The 20,957-nt window shown below is 36.4% G+C and overlaps 4 protein-coding genes across 6 annotated transcripts in view; 2 read left to right on the forward strand and 2 right to left on the reverse strand.

Moving 5' to 3' along the window:
• LOC135689429 (transducin beta-like protein 3) overlaps window positions 1–20,957 on the forward strand; it is a 107,423-nt gene that overhangs the window by 64,075 nt on the left and 22,391 nt on the right. The window lies entirely within an intron of this gene.
• LOC135694252 (transducin beta-like protein 3) overlaps window positions 1–20,957 on the forward strand; it is a 26,514-nt gene continuing 5,557 nt past the window's right edge. The window contains exons 1-17 of the mRNA XM_089108575.1: window positions 1–34; window positions 1,284–1,290; window positions 1,699–1,791; window positions 2,129–2,206; window positions 2,571–2,646; window positions 13,690–13,792; window positions 14,031–14,245; window positions 14,428–14,569; window positions 14,844–14,902; window positions 15,161–15,264; window positions 15,877–15,952; window positions 16,211–16,264; window positions 16,605–16,676; window positions 16,852–17,010; window positions 17,321–17,391; window positions 17,755–17,833; window positions 20,827–20,904. Coding sequence (XP_088964701.1) covers window positions 1–34; window positions 1,284–1,290; window positions 1,699–1,791; window positions 2,129–2,206; window positions 2,571–2,646; window positions 13,690–13,792; window positions 14,031–14,245; window positions 14,428–14,569; window positions 14,844–14,902; window positions 15,161–15,264; window positions 15,877–15,952; window positions 16,211–16,264; window positions 16,605–16,676; window positions 16,852–17,010; window positions 17,321–17,391; window positions 17,755–17,833; window positions 20,827–20,904 — 1,500 coding nt within the window. The remainder of the gene's footprint in view (window positions 35–1,283; window positions 1,291–1,698; window positions 1,792–2,128; window positions 2,207–2,570; window positions 2,647–13,689; window positions 13,793–14,030; window positions 14,246–14,427; window positions 14,570–14,843; window positions 14,903–15,160; window positions 15,265–15,876; window positions 15,953–16,210; window positions 16,265–16,604; window positions 16,677–16,851; window positions 17,011–17,320; window positions 17,392–17,754; window positions 17,834–20,826; window positions 20,905–20,957) is intronic.
• LOC135689857 (uncharacterized) lies at window positions 1,362–8,473 on the reverse strand. Its single transcript, XM_089108557.1, has 4 exons — window positions 8,211–8,473; window positions 5,024–8,028; window positions 3,938–4,410; window positions 1,362–3,607 (listed from the first exon to the last, which is right to left on the reverse strand). Exons 1-4 carry the CDS (start codon window positions 8,376–8,378, stop codon window positions 3,156–3,158), a joined length of 4,098 nt encoding a protein of 1,365 aa, XP_088964683.1. The 5' UTR covers window positions 8,379–8,473; the 3' UTR covers window positions 1,362–3,155.
• On the reverse strand, window positions 8,857–13,118 carry LOC148960194 (uncharacterized). The gene has a single exon (XM_089108567.1). It carries the CDS (start codon window positions 12,709–12,711, stop codon window positions 10,582–10,584), a length of 2,130 nt encoding a protein of 709 aa, XP_088964693.1. The 5' UTR covers window positions 12,712–13,118; the 3' UTR covers window positions 8,857–10,581.

Consider the following 20,957-nt stretch of genomic DNA (forward strand, 5'->3'; position numbering starts at 1 on the left):
ATGTCATGTAGTGTTCTCGCACTACAAGGAGAAGGTAAATTTATGCTGAGTATAGTGGATTTTGCCCAGTAGTGTTGGGGGCATAGAGCTTTCCCTAAGTTCTATACAAAATGAATGTTTCAGTTGTTTTCGTTTTCATGGCCCCATTCTCAATTTCTCTACCTTGTCTACCTGTTACTTGAGTAGAAAAATCTAAAGATGTAGAATTTAGATTAATGATATTTTGCCAGCTTTGCCAGCAAGACTTTTCAGTTATTTAGAGGGCTAGTCACACATGAATACAAATGTCAAAAAGTAATATCGGTTCAATCAAAGATTTGATCCTGGTGGAAATTAGCTATGATATTTTAGAATTGCCCAGAAAAAGTGGAGGGGGCGCAGCTCCCCTTCTGCTCCCCTGAGCCCCCCTATTTAGAAAACTTTTTCTTTTTCTGTGATAATACTTGTACTGCATATTGTATCGACATCAATTCTTTCAATAGAATCAATCAAACAAGAAATAGATGGAGATTCGACGCTTTATAGAATCGATTCTTAGAAGAAATTTCAGTCCATTGAATTATATGGATCAGGTATACCAAACAATGGCTACAAACTAACGCCAATAGAAAAATTAATATTCTATCAAATTTTTCTTTCTGACATTTTATTCTTTGACATATACAAATGGTGCTGTGCGAGGCAGTGCAATGACCTTTGTGTGGCCTCCTCTCCTAACTCCGTGCCCCTTTAGGATAACTAGGTGATGTAATAAAAGGAAGAGGCGCTCAAGCAGCAAACGATCTAATGCTAACCAGGGGGATAGATATTCCCAAAATTGGAATCTACTTTTTGAATGACCCCAATGCCTACCAAGTCTGTTCCATTGTTATGGCGAAGAATTACATCTGTAAAGAATTACAATCAAATAAATTGCCAATTTAAGAGTGAACATTTATTCTATTTCGTGTTGAAAGCTAATTAACAAACAGTTATATGTTTGAAAATGATGCAAAGCTAACTCTTTGCTCATTAGTTCCATTCGTTTGTGATTTGGAAAAGTGAAACTGTTTTCCTTAAACCATCTAGCATCCAGAAAACTGACGCTGCTTGCCTGCAATCTGTACAGATAATTCTTCAACACACTGTTTGGCATATTGAATTAAGCTATTGAATTCTACATCTTATCTCTTTCACCATGTCGAAATTTTGAAACTTTGATTCGAGTTGCCATAATAACTTTTTAGAATAAGTATCAATATTGATTCTTTATATTGATTAGATGGATATTGTCTTCATTTTAGCTTTCAGGTGAAAAAGAGAGCTGATTTTTTAAGAACATTTGTATACAAAAAATTTAAGGGCTTTTAAAGGCTGTCATAAGTTGTACTAAGCAGCGTTGGTCAGTCATGGTGGCTGATGTAATAGAAAAACGATGTTTTATTGCATATCGACTTTAAGAGTACATTAAACATAGTGCATTGTTTGAATGAAATCAATTGAATTGAATTGATTGAATAAAAAGGGATTGAATTGAATTTCACTATTCACAGTCACGTTATTCATGAACACTTTTCTACATTTTCCGGGCCGGTTGTATTAATTTTAAACAAGAATATGGTAATGAAAAAGGTAGTTTAATTTTTTATTCAGCATCGAAGTTTCATTCCTTTTTGTCTTCCGTCTTGATAAATGATACTTTAAAGTTTAATTTCTTAGCTTGGTGCAATTTCACCCTGATGCGACAAAACTGATGTTGTTCTCATCGTCAGCTGGTAGTTGCATTCGGATTTGGGATCTCAGTACTAGCACGTGAGTGATGACGAAAGAAGCAGCAAATGCTATGTTTATGTACTGCACGTTATGAGTTTGTTATCTCTAGCGAAATTTAGGTTGTAGGGTTGTCTATGGCGAAAAACGGTTTCTTGAGAAGGGTGGAGCTTGGTCATTTGCGCATAGAAAACTGAATAATTTTACATTTTGTTATGTTTTTTAGTGGAATTTTGATATTATTAATGGGTTTATTATAGATAACAAGCATTCAAGAATCTAGACATGGAAAATCACTTGAAAATGTGCACGCACTTTAAATTTAAGTTATATGAGCACAAGGCAAATGTATTATTGTTTCGTTTCTTATAATTCCTAGATGCATTTCGACGCTAAAAGGCCACTACAGTAATGTGACTTCTCTATCATTCTTCGAAGACAACGAGAAAATGATCAGGTAATGTTTTAAAATGTCATTATGTCATGTCATGAAGTTTGCCTGGTATCTTTAAGTCGGAACAGCAATGCAGAGACCTAGTACCTAGCATAATCGATTAGGGAGAAGTCTCATTGAGATAATGATTTTTAAATGAAGCTAGGGATCTAGGAGTGAAAGAGTAATAAAGATAATATCATTGGACAACAGGGTCAGTATGGGCGACTGAATAGTCTATGAAGTGAGTCAGTACTGTTGGATCGCAAAAGTAACAAATTTCAAAACTAATTGTTAACTATTCAATGGTCCTAACAGCTTTATGACTTAGTATTCTCTGTTTAGTCTATACTTTGTAGCATTTACCGTACAATTTTGTTTACTACAGTGCTGGACGTGACAAAGTTGTAATATTGTGGGATCTTGCCACAAGGAAATCATTAAAAACTATACCAGTCTATGAGGTAAGGCTTGTTTCTTTTAACGAGTGGTAACAACGTATTTGCGCTCATTAGAACGTGTGGAATTGTATAAAATTGCCAAACTTAAATGGGATCACTCACTTAAATGGGATTTCTTAAATGGCCCTATTTATTTAGAATGTCCCAGTCAAATGAAATGTCCCACTTCGTTGGGAAAATTGAACAGCCCTTAACTTAGGCGAGATTATTAGTTCTGAATTGAAGTAAATATTTTGTTAAATGTTTCGTTTATTGCTCCTCTATTCCTTCTTCCAATCCCTGTTGGAGGTTCGAGGCCCGAACTTTGTTTTTTATGATTTGCCAAACAAGAAAAATTGTTTTCAATAAGTAAAGAAGCCAAGACTTAAGCAAGAACAAGTCATGTTTTTTGACTGAAAAATCTTTGATACACAAACTCAATTTAATATACAAATGTTTAAAAATGCCAGCTACAAAAGACTTATTGAGATATTAAAAATTCGACACATCAAATAATTGGAAAGTTAAGTATATTAAAATTTTGGTTTCTTGAAATTGCGTAAAGAGGGCAACGATCTTGGTTTTGCCCGAAGTGCAGGCAACAGCATGTTTCTTCCTAGTGGTTTTGGTGACGTAAGAGATGGACTAAACAAAAGTCCACTTTGCTGTGGTTTGATGCCAGTGTCTGAGTCGCTGCCTGAATCTGAGGGGCTTGATGCGTCTAATGAACTGGAACTCCCAATGGCCTTTTTTGTTTTTTTGTCACCTTTGCTTTGGCTCTCGTCACTCATTTCGATATCTGATATGAGATCGTCGATTTCAACATCGTCGTCAAAACCCAAATCTTTAGCCATCTGCTTTTGTTTAGATGGGATTTTTGTGATCTTTGCAGATGATTTTGTCTTTTTTGTCTTTTGTTTTGCCACGAACGAGCTAAGCATGTCATCTTCTTCTTCATCAATTCCAAACTTGTTTGAACAAACTTCTGTCACAAGAAAATGGTAAAAAAGATCATTCAAATCCACAAGAACATCTCTTTGCCAGTTCTTAATTCAGCAAACGTGAACATGTTTTTGCTGAAACTAATTGCTAAAATGCTTCCAAACTTCTTTATTATCGTTTTAGTGTCGCAATGATGATAGATATTTTTTGACAAGCAAACACAGCCTCAAATTGTTCGCAGGTCAACTATAGCTGTCAATAAAATTACTAACAATAGAAAAATATACAGGCAATATGACAACTACCACAAGTATTCCATTTCTAGTTCCAGTTTTCATACTTTTTAAAATATCACAAATATCATTATTCTGACCTTCTTTTTGCTCTTCTTTTCTCCCATGTCCTCTTTCTGCAGCGTGGTTTTCGTGAGAATTAACTTCATTGGTGTTTTTTTCAGCTGGAGTACAGTCCTTGACGGGGGTGTTTCCAAGTTTCTTCTCTTGCTTTTCATCTTCCTCCAGTGGCTCTATAGCCTCAACAAAAACATATTCATCGAGATGGTTGGCAAGATAATCTTCTTTTACTGTAATGTCTTTAGTGACATTATATTCGCCCTCAAATTCCATAATTTCTTCGGATATGTCCAAAAAAGCGTCATCGTCGCCAAAAGTCACATCTTCCTTTTCACTCGATTTTTCTGCTGACTTTTTATTATCAGAGGCGCAATCTTTTACTGATTTTGTTCTTTCATCATTGTTGCTTTCTTCCGAAGACTGGCTGTCTTCTTCAAAGTCAGATTCGTAACTACTGGAAGAGCTCTCTTTGTTGGCCAAATTCTCTTTAGTGCTAAAGGTAAAAATTAAAAGAAGTTTATGAAACAAGTAGATTTACTTGTTTTTATTACCATAAGATAAAGTAACATTTAACAACATGGATTAATATGTACAGATAGGAATGATGGTATTTAGGGATGGGCGTAGTTAAAACTGTAATGTCCTAGATATTGAAATATGATTGGGATCAGAATTGTCTTTGATCTTTCCATTTTAAGTACTGCAAAACTAATTAAGCCACTCTCCTATTGTCAAATTTGAAATAAGCCCAATTTTTTTCTTCCGACTCATTTAATGACCTTAAAGATTCTGATGAAGATAAAGATATTTTTATTGACTAAATCTTGGTTGCAACATTCTCTATAATCAATAAATTGGAATATAAAAGGCGTCAATATTAATCTTTTTCCAAGATATTTATCAGACACCTCTTTTTTAAGCATCCTTCCCTGGAGCATAAATAACTAGATAGGTCCCTTCTTAGTGGCATTACTCAACTTTTACGGAATATCTACAAAGACTAAATAAGGAATTTCGTGAACAAAGACGTGGACAAAGTTCATGAAGATAAAGCATGTCTACAAAATACTCTTATAAACATATTTAAAGCTCTATGTTTAACTTACTTTTCTATTTCAACTGTCTGGTGATTCTCCATTTGACTGTGTGTTGTTTGAAGCTGCTTGCATTTTAACAGCAATTCTTTTTTCTCGGATTTCAGCTCGTGAATCTCATCATATGCTTTCTCTAAATCGTTCTCTGTGTTCTTGAGAATCCGAGATGTTGCCTTTTGCTTCTCCAGCTGCTTTTCGAAGACTCCCTTTCCTTGTTTCAACTCATTGTTGTCTGTTTCAAGCTCTTTTGTCTTCCTCTTTAATTCAGTAACTATTCGTTCCAACTTTTTCGTCTCATCAACTAATTTTTTGTTCTCCTTGTCAAGCTGCTGAATACTTTGATTTTTTGCTTTTAATTCTTCTGCTTTTTCATCAACCATTTTAGACAACAATTCGTTGTTTCCACTTCTTTTCTGCATCAAAAGCAGTTCTGCCTCTTTTTCTTTCAGCTTAAATTTGGCAGTTTCAAGTTCTTCCTTTATGTGTTGCTTCTGTGCCTCCAAATCTTTCTCTTTTGCTGCTGACCTTTTAGCAATCATCTCTATGTTAGCTTCAGTATCGGACAAGGTAGAGGCAAGATCATCAAATTTTCTTTGCCAGTCCTCAGCTTCTTTCTTCAAAGCATCCATGCTAGATATGGCCTCATTGTCCTCACCTTTCTTAGCTTCCAGCTTTAAGTTGAGGACTTTAACTTTATCTTCCAGTTTCTGTTGCTGAAGATCTTTTGCATCAAGTGTCTTCTTAATCTCATAATTATGCTTCTGGATTAGTTTTTCTCTTTCCTTCATCTCTTCAAGTTTCATAGACAGCTCTCGAAGTTTTTCAGATAGCTCGTTTTCCTTTCCAGCAACAGTTATGCGATGCTTCTGTTTTTGCTCGCAACTAGCGACTTGTTCTTTCAGTTTCATGTTTTCAGTAAGCAGTTCTTCTTTGCTTTTTGTCAGCTCATCAATTGTTGATTTAGCTTGCTCCAAATCTTTCTTAGAGTTGTTTTGCCAATGCATTTTTTCTTGTTTTGCTTGCTCTTCTGTTGTAGAAAGCTTTTTCTCAAGCATGTCACACATATTTTCTCGGTCTTTGATCTTCTTAAACAGGTCAGCTTGCTTTGCATGAGACTGTCTAATTTCTTCTTTTTTTGATTTCAACTCTGCTTTCAAATTTGAGCAGCTGCTTTCTAACTCAGTAACGCGACCATTTATTTTCGCTATCGAAGATTTGGCAGCATCTTGCTCTCTGTTTTCTTCTTGTAGCTTTTGGATTGTTTTATCCAGATCCTTAACAATCTCAGTTTCCATATCAAGCTTTTCCTTAAGATTGATGTTGTCCTCCACAAGCTTCTTTTCTTGTGACCTTGCTTGTTGAAGCTGCTCATTTAATTTTTGACTTTCTATTTGATGATTTTGTTCCTTGGTGTGAATATCTGCCTGTATTTGTTTGATCTTCTTCATTAGATCTGATACTTGGCCTTTGGCAGACACCTTCTCTTTTTCAAAAGTCTGAATCTTTTCCTTGATATCTTTCAAACACTCTGTTGCTTCTTGTTTCTTTGCTTCGAGATCTTTCTCCAACTTGATAATCTGAGCCTTAAGTGCAGCAACTTCATCAAGTGATTTTGCAAGGTCATCCTTAAGTGTTTTGTTCTCTTCAGCCAAAGGTGCTGTTGTTACCTTGGTATTTTCCTGTATTTCTTTCAAAGATGTCTCTAATGTTTTGATTGTTGCTTCTTTCTTTTCCAAAATACTCTCTAGGTCGATGCAGCTTTTCTCCAGATCAACATTGGCATCAAGAACTTTGTCTAGCTTTTCATTGAGATCTTCTTGCTCTTCCTTAAATGATGTTTCAAGATTTTCTTTCTCCTTCAACAAACCTTCGATTTTAGAGCTTTGATTATCGAGTTGATCCATGACTGATTGAAACTTCTCCCGCTCTATGCTGTTGTCAACTTTCTCTGTGAGTTCTCTATGTTTTTCTTCCATATCTAAGAGCTGTTTTGAGTAGGCCTGTACTTGAACCTCTGCATCTGTTAATTTTCTTTTCAAGGAAATGTTCTCCTGTTCAAATTCGGCAAGACTTGTTTCTAATTTTCTTTCTTGCTCTTTTGTTGATTTCACATTCTCCTCGTGGCTCAATTCTTCATGGAGCAGTTTTCCTTGAAGCTCTTTCAAAAGTTGTCTCAACTCTTCATTTTTCTTATTAAGGTCTTCAATCTCCCTTTTTTTGATTAGTTGATCTTTCTTCAATTGATTCAACTCTTCTTTAAGCTTTAATGTTTCTTTGTCAGGATTTATGTCTTGTAGTTCCTCTACTTTTATATGCAGTTGCTCGATCTCCCTGCATTTCTCTAAAATTAGTGTCTCAGAGGCATCTAGCTGCCCATTGCCTTCTTTGTAGCTCGAAAAGCTTTGAACGTGTCTTAGGTGGCCTTCCTTTTCTTTCAGATGGCTTTTAAGCTCACCATTCAAAGCTTCTAAGCACTGCAGTTCTCCCTTTTTGCTCTTAAGGTCGACTTTCAGGGCCTGTTTTTCTTTTAAAAGTCTGTCAATATCATCCTGTCTGTACAGAACAACTGCTTCCAACTCAGATTGAGCTTTTTCTAATTCTGCAGCAGTTTGCTCAAACCTTTGCTTGAATTCTTTAGCTTCGATTTGATATCTTCCAATTTCATTAACAAAATCAGCTCTCACCTCTTGAAATTTTTCCTCCATGAGTTCTTGCATCAAAATAAGCTGTTGTTCTGCCTCTATGACTTCACCTCTGTCCATCATGGAGTTATAGTCGGAGACAAGAGACCTGTTTTCGTCATGAAGTCGTTCAAGATCATGATGATATTTTCTCAACTTCTTTTTAATTTCTTCATTTTCTAAGAGCAGTTCGTCAATCTCAGCCTGACATTCTTCTTTAGTCTGTTTGACTTCGAGCTTCAAGCGTTTTTCAACCATCAACTCTTGCTCCAATTGCTTCATTTTCCGTTTGACCATAATAAGCTCTTCGTATTCATTTTCCTTTTGTTTTGACATCTGTTACAAAATAAATTTGGTCTTTAGACGCTAGGTTTGTTTCACAGGGTAAGGCAAGATATTTGTATGGATACTGTGAATTATTGTAAGTGACTCATCTATACATAGGAGGTGTTTCTTCATATTGAGTAATTCATACAATGTTCATCTTGTATTTAAGATATAGAGTAGCTATCACTCACCAGCTTCTCGTTGTCAAGTTCCTCTCGCAGTTTGATTATCTGCAATTTCTGCGACTTCAGAAGACTTTCCATCGATTGCTGCATTTGTATACGTTGTTCCCTTTCATGTTCAATGACCCCTAAAATGGCATTGACGTGAAGTAATAGGAATATCAATAATAGGAACATTATAACGACTGGACAAAATAATAAATTTTTTTGAAATCTTCCGCTCCTTTGAAATTAGATCGTTGAGGCACGTTAATTAACGGAAGGTACACGTGTGAAACTAGTCTATTTTCAGAAAAATTGACAAGTTTTGAAGAAAAATCTTTAAAGGAACCGATAGTTTTCGTGAAATTGAAGGTTGCTCATCTCCTGTTCCGAGGCTCCTACTCATTTTTGCAAAATTTAACCACTCCATTTGAAGCGAGTAATGATTTGGTGACATTTCTTTTGTTATAAAGCAAAATTTAGTCTCTAAAATTTCTGAAATATCTTTAAGATTGCTTAAAACTGTCGAATACGCGTAATTCTGCTTACCCAGTGCAAGGTGAAGCTCATTTGTAGCTTTCTTTAGTTGCCTTTTAGCTGCTTCAAGCTTCTCTTGCAGTTGTGTTTCTTTGACCTGAGACTCAGTCAGGGTCATTTGGGCATGATCGAGATCTGCTTGCAATTTCTTTATAACCGCCTTCCTAGCATTGATCTCATTTTGAGCTTGTTTGACTCTGTGTAAAGGATGTTTAATTAAGTTAAAGTCGATGAAATCATAAGATGATAAAAACGAGTTCACAGCTGACCAGAAGATGTTTAAAATGAATGAATTTACCTCGTGTTAAGTGACTTGATTTCGTACTCGCGAACATCAGGTCCGTTTTCAAGCCACTGATCAATTTTAGCCAAATGAAGGCCTTCTGGGGTATCCGCTGTTCTCTCCTCTTGGAAATATAGTTTCCTTCTGAGATTTTCAAGTTGGGTGAAACATGCTTTGCCTAACTTTGTAGGCGTTGCACTGTTGCTTGACTCATACCCTAAATTGAGAGAAAACGTTACATTATTACTATAATTGGTAAGGGGATTTGGCTATTGTTCGTTATTGCTCATAAAAACAGGCCTATATATTTTTTAAATGCAGTAGTATAAAAAATTGTTAGGTTTATACATTCAAATACCAATGTTTATCATTCGTTCGAAAATTCGATGCAGTGGTGTCTATGCAAAGGTTTCATACCTGCTTTCATTTCGATTCTCGATTAACTTTCGTGATACAAATTTTGCAAGGTAAATTGATCTAATATACAACGAAAGACGTACTTACCGTTAATATTTGTGGTTTGAGATGCATATCCCTTGGTATACCAACGATAACTTGCATCTGCGTTTCCATTATTGTCCTGGGAGTAACGTGGTGCATGCACCGTCTCCTCGTGAACTTTCCGTGCGGCATGACCGTTGAAAAACCGATTCTCGCCGTTCCTCATGCATATCCAACAACGGACGCTACCGTCCGAACTGAAACTCGCCATTTCGCCGTGTGCTCGTAAGAGACACAAGAACACGAAACCAAGTGCAAATCCACAAGTGGAATGCACCGATACTCACAGTTGTGAAAACTGAAGCACGATTTGTCTAATCATGGTGCGCCCTTTTATACATGACGGTGGCCGCCTCCAGATGATTGTTACGTCAAATTGATATTTTTGTTACGGGTATTGGGACGATTTTGGATGAAGTATATTGAAAGTTAACTAAACTTAAGGAGGCAGTTCATGTTATATTTGAATAAATGTTAGTTTTAACAAAACTAACATAACTTTTGTTTAAGTGTCAATACATACACCATTTTTCTGCTAGTGGATGACATTGAAATAAGAAACAATTTTTGATAATTATTAATGAAAAAAGTAAATTGGTTTCCATGGAAACAATATGTAAACAAGTGTACTCTTTTTGCCTTTGACATTGATAAAACAAGTTCTATCAACCACAGGAAGCTGAAACTTCTGCAGAGAAACTGCATTGCAACAAGCTGTGCAATGTATTGGGGTTTTCTCAAAATTATCAATTAATAGGGGGGAATGTCCAAAAAATAGTTTTTTGTAGTTCAAATATGTTCAACAAGAAATTTTGTAAACTTGTCAATTCATTGCATAGAACTATCTTAAATACATATACTGTGAAAATTTGAGCTTGATCTGGCAACAGATTTTAAATTTATCAATGTTTTCCTATACGCACGTCTACAATATTAAATTTTGAGAAAACGCATAGTAAAGTTTTAGGATTATTTCACAACCAAAATGATGCCAAAATATAGGATAAAACCAATGTCCTGGTGATAAATATTGTACAATTAAGTCTTTATAATAAACTTCCATGCAGAATTCTTCCTTTAGACCTTATTTTTCTTGAATTCTGTTAGAACAGCTATTTCTTTTTCATCAATGAATGTTATATTTTGACAATTGCTATCATCTTCTGAATCAATTCTTTTTCTCTTATTATTATGTTCATCATCAACTTGCTTTCTGGTTGCTCCTCTTGCTTTATTTTTCTTCTTTTGTCTGACTTCAGGTAGAGGGTCTATATCAAAAGAACCTGCTTTATATGACTTTTTATCAGAGTTTTTTTTATTTTTCTTACCCTTATGACGCAGTGCTTTCCTTTTTGTCTTAAATTCCATGCTAGATTTCCTTTTTGAATTTTGCAACCTCTGTTTGTTTTGGTTCCTCAAATACTTCAAGGTATGAGGACCAAGGTCTTTGATACCCAAAGATTTCATCAGGAGAGCTCTACTTGCAGCTCCAGTATTCCACATGGAAACTGCTTCACAAACAGCTATTTTAACTTTTGTGGTCCCACAGTACTTTGTTTTTGGACACCTGTTTGTCCATACTTGACCATTAAGGCTTTCATTTTGATTCTGGGTCAATCCTTTCAGGCATCTTTGAAGCAATGCATCATCTGAAAGCCTTTGAAATATTGGTGTTAGTTCTTCAAAAAATACACCGGGTAGCCTCTTATCTTGGCAATATTTTCCATCATTGTATAGCTTTTCCTTCCAGAATTTACACCATGTATCTTGATCTTTAGGGCAAAACTGGTGTTGTTCTTCCAATGATAAATAGTTGTTTATGATACAATGATGCTGAATGGCTTTGATACTTTGCTTCATTCCATCAATCGATCCTTTGTTGTTTCGTATTGCTGATCCATAATAGTTTTGAATACTGTCAATAACAACTTTTGTAAGTCTCCCTTTACCACCAACATATTTTCCATCTGAAAGTTTACAACTTTTTCTTTTATTTTTAAATTCTCTCAAGGCAGTGCCAATTCTTTTTTGGATGTGACCTACACATTCTTCTTTTCTGACCTCATAATCTTTGCCATATTTTCCCTCCAATGCCTCTTTAACTCTCCCAAAACTACTGCTGTCTCCATCCCCCACAAAATCAATATACTTAAGTCCCCTAGATTCAATACTTCTTAAAAATATTTCTATTGCACCAGATGCCTCCATTTCTCCTGATGATCCTTCATGGTTTATTTCACAACGGGACTTGTGATTCTCATGCCAAGATTTATATTGATCTGTCTCCTTGTCATCCTTTTCATGACATCGACATTCATGACATGTTTTTGATTTGATAACATAATCAAGAACAGCACCAGTTCTAACTGACATCACAAAAACAACTCCAATCCGGGAAGAATGTCCTCGTTTTTGCCATGTGCCATCAACTGTGACACCAACATTTGCAATTTTCCTACCACTATCATCAAACTGTATTTGAAATGGTTCCTCTTTCTCTGTTATCTGTATCAGCTTCTCTGAAGCTTCAATCAATACTCCTTCAGTCGCTTGTACAATATGTTTGCATATATTTTTCAGCTGTTGCTGATAACTGGACTTTGCAAGTGGAGGTGGTAGTCCCATGGTGCCACAAAAATCTGACAATCTGGCATGACCCATCGAAGATGAAGCTATGACAGAGCGGGCATTGACCTCTGAAACTTTCCTGCCAGTTAATGCTTTGCTTGTTTGCAGTAGAGTTTCATTTCCACAATTTTTACACACAAAAGACAAGCTTTCTTCAAGTCCTTTTCTCTTCTTTTCATCTACCATGATATCAATTCCCGTTTTGTCGGTTTTACAAAGTGTGCAAATAAATGCTGCTTCTAGACTCTGTTTTAGCAGATCAAAGTCAATAATTTTGAAACCACACGCAGGATGAATTTGTTCATATCTTTTACCGAGCTGTAAAGACCTGTTTCTAGTCTCATAACTGCTTTCATCGATAACGTCGAAGGATGAGTCAAGGTCGAAACTTTGGTCTGCCACACTTCCTGACTCACTAGGCCCTTGTGCACTACTTGCAAGAGGAGGACTTGTAGCCTGCACTGGACTAGCATTCGCTGATGGAATTTGTTCTGCCTTACGAATATCTTGGATCTTTATACCTTTGAATCCCTTACGTACTTTCCTCCGAATAGATCGAAACTTTTTAGCAGGCGACATTTTGGTTTGTGAACTGAAAGCATTTCACGAGGTGCTTCAAGATTGAAGAAACTGAGTTGAAGTGAATGCAATTTTGAATGGTAAAGAGGCTGGAAAAGACGGAATGGACAATGGACAAGCACCTGGGACTTCTGTCGGTTTAAATATCTGCTGTATTTGGCATTTTTTTGTTAAAAACTCACCATAGCAACCAAAAAATACTCGTTGCTAAGGTTTAAATTTGTAAGTGGTCTCACAACAAATTGAAAATTCTCAAAAGTAAAGCTTCAAATACCAGCTTTTCAACCTCAGGGGCATAGAATATGCATCACAGAATGCAAAAAAACAATTTTTGAATTTGGTCCATATTTTCAGTTATTCAGCATTTTTACCCTGAACTGCCTCCTTAATCTAAGCTAGTGAGCCTGTTAATTTTCGAAAAGCTTGCTCTGTTAAACTACAATCCTGGCCAAAAGTTGTTGTAATGGCTTGCGAATTGTAGTCCTTTTGAACAAATACGCTTCCCACCCCCCACAGTCAATGTTGATACACTTATTTCTACTCATTTCGATTGCCGTTACTTTGGTATTTTCCAGAAAACCAACTTTGCTGCAGGGTTGGGGGTTTTGATATCTTTATTGGGGTAAAGTTGCAGTTTTATTGGGTTTCTTCTCACGTCCACTAACCTTTTGGCCAGGATTGTAGTTGCATAAAGACCCCGTTTACACTACAGAAGAAAGAACGGAACTCTCTGGTTCTGTGCCTGAAAAAGCGATAATAGGCCTTGCGTTTACACTAGGCATCTTGGTTCCGTGCTAGTTTGAGAAGGCTTCTTTGGTTTCTCTGTCGCTAACATGCAAAGCACTTGTTTTCTTTAATGTAAACGGCTAGGAACGGAACGTGAGGGGGAGGGGGGGGGTGGGGGTGGGGGTGGATGACTTTAGTAAGTTAATTCGAAATGGTACTTTGAAATCATTACTTGCTTCCATTTTTCCACAGGCAGTGGAATCTGTGATTGTTCTGCCTCGTGATAAGGAATTAGAATGGTGCATGACTGCAGAAGAGGAGCAAAATGTTAAGTTTATAACTGCTGGTGAAAAAGGTGAATATCTTTGGTCCAATTTGTGGACAATGTTGTGTAAAAATTCACTCTATAATTAATCTCTGCAATATCGTCGACACATATCATTGGTTTTCTGTGCACTGTTAAACTTTCCATTGACCCAATTTATTGTAAACACAAGAAAAGATGTCAGTTTTTCTCAATATATAATGCTCGCTTATCAGACTCGAAATTTTCAGAGTATGACACAAGTTGACTGTTTGCATCAAATTTTCAGGCATCATTCGGGCATGGAGTGTTCGTGATGGCAAGTGCATCTTTGCCCCAGAAAGATCTGCAAATAAAGCTGTGGACAGTAATTGTGAAAACCCTGCTCCTTCATCAACGGTTATCCAGTGTGTCCTCAATGAAGCTCTTAATTGCATCGTTACTGTTTCCGATGACCAAAATATTGTCCTTTATGACTTGAATTCACTGAAAATCTTAAAACAGGTAACTTATTTCGTCGTTTTTGTCCATTAGTTGCATCTCTACTTTCGTTGACATAATAATTCAAGCGTTTATTATTGTTTTTTTCTCTCATTCTGTTCTTTTAAAAAATACCCTAGCTTTATAATATAATTAGACCGTAATCGACTCTTTTTATTTTGTTGATGTATTTTTCTCGTGTATAGTTCGTCGGACATCTGGACGAAGTTCTGGACTTAAAGTTTGTGGGGGAAGATCATTCCCTTCTCTCGATCGCATCAAACAGCCCTGATGTTAAAGTTATTGACAGAGAAACCATGGATTGCAGAATATTGAATGGACACACAGGTTTGTTTTAAATTGAGATTTTTGACAGTGAAAAAACTCAGAACTTACACTGTAGTTTTTAAAATGATTTCAAGTCTTTGGTAAAACATTAGAAAGTACCTTGTTTGTTTTTGATAAAACTGTGATTTAATGATTTTAGTGAAATAAAATCGAAGTACAATGTTTTGTGTGTATGATAGCAGAATTTATTTGCAACACCGTATAATTTAGTTTTTTTTAATTACTTTAGTTTGTTAGCTTGTTAATTGTGGCACATGATCATTTCCCGTTCTAGATACAATAATGGCACTAGATGCAAGTTTCGATGGCAAATACATCGCTTCGTGTTCAAAGGTAGGCTCAACACGTATTATTGGCCAGGCTTTATCTTTTTTCTAAAATGTCTTCTCTATTAAATGAAGGCTTCTTTCAAATGTAGAATAGCAGAGGAGTAAATAAGCTTGATATGTAGTACTTCATTTTGAGAGGGCCTTTTTGCTTCCTAAGTAAATCATTTACTGATCTTCCAATGGCTTTATCTTGAACTTGAATTTGTTCTCACATTGATAATTAAATCTTTTCTCCTATTTTATTTTGCCTTATTTATTAAAGGATAACAGTCTAAGGATCTGGAGACTGGGCGATGACAAAACCTTTTCATGCGTGGCCTTAGGGGTTGGCCATACGCATGCAGTTGGAACTATTGCTTGGCCGAAGTAAGTGATGCAGTTTATAGAAAGCAGTGTCTGGATCTTTTCTCCATGACTTGATCTTTTCTTTACCTTCTGTTGCTCACAGTATATAAAGAAAGCAGTGTTAACATTGAAGTTTTTTTACCATCAAACTTTACACAGGCTTTTACATGATATGCATTATCTCTTTACTAAAGGAAAACCTCTCTGAATGAGGTACGAGCTTTGTTTTGCTGTCCTTATTCGCTTGTGTTTTAGTCAATATTCTTTCATCGTTTATAGAGATCAGTGTTCATTCAGTCTGTTTGCATCTCAAACCTAGGGTAACATTTGAAGTCCCTTTTGCTGTTACTCGCAAGGAGTTCCCATTTGGGATTTTGTTGTTTGCCAAGCAGGGGTACTTTGTCGGCAAGTTATCCCATTTTATGCACCTTCATTAGATGAAATCAAACTCTATAGGTCATTGCTAGAATAGGAAGCATTTATGAATGATGTTGCATCTTTAAAATCATTCAACACATTTTTTGTTGCTCTTGCTCGCTGTTGTTTCTGTTTAATATATTTGAAATAAGCAGACATCTTATAATTATTGTAATTATATTAAAGTTAAGGTACGTTTTCTACTTGTTTCAACAGAAGAAGCACAGATCATTTAGTAACTGGAAGTCAAGATCTAACTCTGAAGTGCTGGAAAGTCCCACAAATATTCGAGGTGATACCATAGGTTTATACTCTTAAGATGGAGTTATCCAATGCAAACCAAACATTACTTAGAAAGCACATTAAATCCTGTTTTGAATCTTTTCTGTGGGCTGAGTAAACCATGTTTACTTTTGGAAAAAAACAAAAAATTGATGCAAGTAAAAAATGTTTCATGGAGGGTAGAGCCTCGTCCATTAAAAAAATATTTGTTCTAACCTCATCAATTCATTGAGTTAGTCTTTATCATTTCTATGAATAAATTTGACAGGATAATGGTTTATCAAAGATTCAAGCTGTATGGACTGTGAAAGCCCATGATAAGGTTTGTCACGATATTTTTCTTTAGTTGTTCTCAGAATTTACAGCGCATGCTGCGAAAGAACACGAATGCAAAAAAGTCCAATTTTTGTCGACCCACAGCATTTAAGTGTGAATATGATTATTTAAATACACTTTACCCATTTTTTCTCATATCAAAAGGAATAAATTTACTGCAAAAGCATTTGATACTTAAAAAGATATGTAATTTCAAATGTATATGGCCTCTGGAGATACTGCGGCAGAAAGATCTTTTACGTTTAATTGCAACTTTTTTCAGGAAGGTTATTCTATATTGCGATTTCTTTTGTTGAAATAAACTTCATACAAAAATATGTTTTTAGGACATCAACTCTGTTGTGTTTTCTCCAAATGACAAACTCATCGCTTCGGGGTCTCAAGATAAAACAGCAAATGTAGGCCATCAAACCTTTTTTGAGACAAAGAGGAAGCTTTATCTTTGATTGGCTTGGTAAAATATCAAAAGAAGGCCAAAGCTTCTAAAATTAAAAGTAAACCTAAATATCATTTTGATTTGAAACATTTTTTTGGCAATTTTTAAATAATTCATCAGCTTCTTTTGGATTCTAGTTATGGCTTGCATCCGACGGAGGCACGTACGGGACGCTGCGTGGTCACAAACGAGGAGTTTGGTGCGCAGCGTTTTCTCCAGTCGATAAATGCCTAGCAACAGCATCAGCTGACTCGACAATAAAGCTATGGGCAATTAAAGATTTGACTTGTGTGAAGGTGGGATTGAGAAATTTGCTAATGTTTGCTTGACTTGATTAGATACTTTGGTCAGAGTAGTTGCCCTAAAGTTCACCCAAGCCTAGATTAAGTTCATCCAAGCCTAGATTAAGTTCATCCAAGCCTAGATTCAGTTTATCCAAGCCTAGATTATAGACGATATGGTAATAATCAAAATTAGAATTCAAGACGAAAAAATTTAGATATTAAAACCCATATACCCTTAAGACATATTTTTCCTTGTCAGAAACAATTGACGGAATCAAATGTTAATAGATATTGGAATTTAAAAAGCAATTTTTCGTTTTAGACACTGGAAGGTCATACCAATTCGGTGCTGAGGCTTGAATTCATGACACGTGGGATGCAGATAATATCAAGGTATTCACAAATTATTGCCTTGCTGCTCTCAATCATGAAGCACTAACGTACATGGAATCCCCTGGAAGATTGTGCTTTTCTTTTTTAAATAAAGAATCGGATTTCTAACATTTTGGAATGACAATTATTGCAAAGCATCCCGGTATTGTTTCCCTTCCGACAATCAATTTTACTTGATTTTGTTGATCAAACTTTTTCTTCACCTTTCCGAGACGACTTTATCTTATACCTTTTAATGCACGAAAGCAAGTCTAGTGAATGGATAGAACTTCAATAACTTCTTTCTCTAGTAGCCTTCTCATAACCTAGTTAGCAAACGTGATTTATTTACGTTAAATTTGCAAAACTTGTTTTTCATTTTAGTGGATCGGACGGCCTAATCAAAGTATGGAATGTGAAAACCAACGAATGCCTAAATACTCTGGATGGGCATGCAGATAAAGTGTGTTTTTCAAAGTTTACTTTGTAGACCAGGCGGAGAATAGGGGAATGGTCCCCCGAGGGCGAAATTTATGGGACCAAGTGCTTTTGGTTAATTCGAGGGTGCTGATTTCGAAAATCGATGTTATACGGGGAATTTGGGGGGCCACCAGCCTCTTTTGCGTGTTTTAAGTCTCATTTTCGTGTCTTTCATGGAAACAAGCGAGAAAACAGTTTAAAGTGGAAATGGGTGAATTCTAAAAAGTAGATTTGGTATCTTTGCTGAGAATTAAAGTTAACCATTCAATTTTGGCTTTTCAGGGGGGCAAACAGCCTCGTTTTCACGATCCACTAGCGTTATTTTACAATTTCTGCTAAACATTTCTCTAGCCAGACTGATTTTTACAATTTCATAGGGGAAATGCAGCACTGTTTTATCACTAATTAATAAATAACAATAATGGAAATCATTGCGGATCATCTAAGCAAAGTTTGAAAGATAAGCTAGATCGTTTCAAAGGTCCTCAAAGTCGTCTTCAGAGTCACTACACTCGACATCCTCAGTTTCAAGCTTTTCGTTGACTTCAGCTTGATTAAGCAGAAGCTCAGATATATCTTCCGGGTAACAAATTTCACTCCAACGAACTGATCCTTTTTCATCCCAACCATGATCTGCTGGAGAGCTCAACTGAAGCATCAAACCATCAGCTTGCCTGAACATCATGGCGACGAAGTTTGCACGGAGAATATGAATCCTCAGGTTTTTTTTGCATGGCGGTAGGACTGAGATCCATGATCTTCCTTTCTCTTTCAAATTTCTGCACAAACAACTTGTGTCGCAGCAGATTCACTGAGGATATTCCTTGGTTTCCATACAATACACACACAAACTTCTCCAAACCATTGAAGAGATTGTCGAGCACTTGCGCGGAGTTTCCCAACTCAGTAAAAAGGCTAATGAATTTAGCTTTTTTTGGCATTGCCCTCCAAAATGCTTGCTTTCCCTTTCTAAAAAAATTTGAAATATAATCTTGCCAGAAAAAGCGTTTAGGCCAAGTAGCGCTTTCTTTTTCTCCATCTCAAGGCCAGATCATGTCATGTCGATTATCTTTCCTTGTTTTCCAACACCATTATCTACTAGAATTTTCGTTCCGCTGAATTCGTGTGACAAGAACAATGCTAGAATATCGATATCACCAGAGGGAGATCGAATCATGGCTGCATGATCGAGCGGAAAGTCCCAAGCTTTAACCAGTGCCACCAACTTTGTGTCTGCTTCTTCGAGGTTACTGGCCCAGTGTTCAAGAACTTCAACAGTATCCTCTGTAACTTTCGTGGTTTGTTGGAGATCATTACTGTCCGGCTAAATAGTTGACTACGATCCTCAATTATTGCTAACTAAAGAAGATCAAACAACATTCCTTTGTTTTTGCCGTTGCAGAGGAAGCTGTTAAAGTCACATGGTACCTTCATGTCAGGGCTTGCAAAACGTATCTCCCACTGACACCCCTCTTAACTCTTTCACCACCCTTAATGCTGTTGTCCTTATATGTATCACAGACAATAACAATTTGTGTGTACCGGGCTGGAATTGAAGCAAGTATGTTGGTCGCCATTTGTCTTATAGTAGATGTAGGGCCAACCAAACTTTGAATGGCTGCGGCAAGGTCCAAGAAGTGCGTATTCAATATCTCCGTAGGTGGTAGTTCATCTGGACTAACGATGGATAAGTCGCTCATTGCAGCTTCATACAGTTTGCTCTTAACGGTCTTTCTGATGGCACCATCTGCTGTGCTGAGAGGCATCGATACTGGTGCAAGCGGAAATGTCAGGGTGGTCTCGAGATCCACACCTGCTTCGTGCTTGTTCGAGTATGCAACTAGAATGCCAAGAATGTCTCTCTGAAATGTGATCTCTTTTTCTTTTCCTTTAATCTTTAGCCTAGTCTTAACTGATGAGTCCTTGAAGGTTGTCAGAGGCTCTCTCTTGATGGGACCAAAGAAGTCTTTATCTGCAGGACTTTTGGTTAACCTTTCTTTAAATTCATTCATTCGATCTCTTCCCCTTGCCTCCATAGTCAACAAGCAACTGCTGACTTTTTCTTCTACAGTATTTGTTATATTTTGACAAGGTATAGACAACACTTCTAATAAAACTTCCATTGGTAAAGGTAATTTACTTTTACTTATTTCTGAAAGTGATGTACCCAGAAACCTGGAAGAAACTAAAGGTTCGGCTTGGCCTGGGTTCCAATCACTCGGTTCTCAATTGTCTCTCTTTTGTGAACATTTTCATGACCTCTCGCTCCGGCCTATCACCATGTCAGAATCTTCTTTATAGCAGAAAGACAGTAATTGGTAGATGTAGATGAATTACGTTGAAAAATGTTTGTTATTTCTTGCTATGTTAAGACTTCATTTTACACGTAATTTGACATCAAAGTGTTAGCATTGTGAAAACGAGGCTGCTTGCCCCCCCCCCGGCAAGCTAAAATCAAATGTTTAACGTTAATGCCCAGCAAGGATACCAAATCTACTTTAATAATTCACCTATTTCCACTTTAAACTTTATTCTTACTCGTTTCCATGAAATACACGAAAACGAGACTTAAAACACGAAAAAGAGGCTGATGGCCCCCCAAATTCCCCGTATAACATCGATTTTCGAAATCAGCACCCTCGAATTGACCAAAAGCACTCGGTCCCATAAATTTCGCCCTCGGGGGACCATTCCCCTATTCTCCGCCTGGTCTATTGGCTTTGTAATGTAGAATCTATTAATTTCTTCAAGTTTTCAATCTCTTTGTTTTAGTTAATACCATATTTTTTAGAAAGTAGCTTTGCAATTTCGCTCGAACAAGTCTGTAAAGATTCTGACGTATAACTCGTCGAAGTAAACAACACTTTTGATTTTTTAAATCTATTTGTAATATTGTTCTTCCTATGAAAGGCAAGTAGATTATTGAAGTTAAAAAACCTTCGACGCAAGTTCCTTGAACCATAAACGATGTTTTAGGTTTGGTCGTTGGCTTTGAACAAGACTGAAGACACTCTTGTTACAGGAGGAGGAGATTCTGTGTTGAACATTTGGAAGGTAAGTGAAAATGTCACTACACCAACAACAAATAAGTATATTCCTTGTTAATA

The sequence above is a fragment of the Rhopilema esculentum genome, chromosome 5, assembly GCF_057945365.1.
Source record: "Rhopilema esculentum isolate cy_ngs chromosome 5, ASM5794536v1, whole genome shotgun sequence".
NCBI classification, from domain to species: Eukaryota; Metazoa; Cnidaria; class Scyphozoa; order Rhizostomeae; family Rhizostomatidae; genus Rhopilema; species Rhopilema esculentum.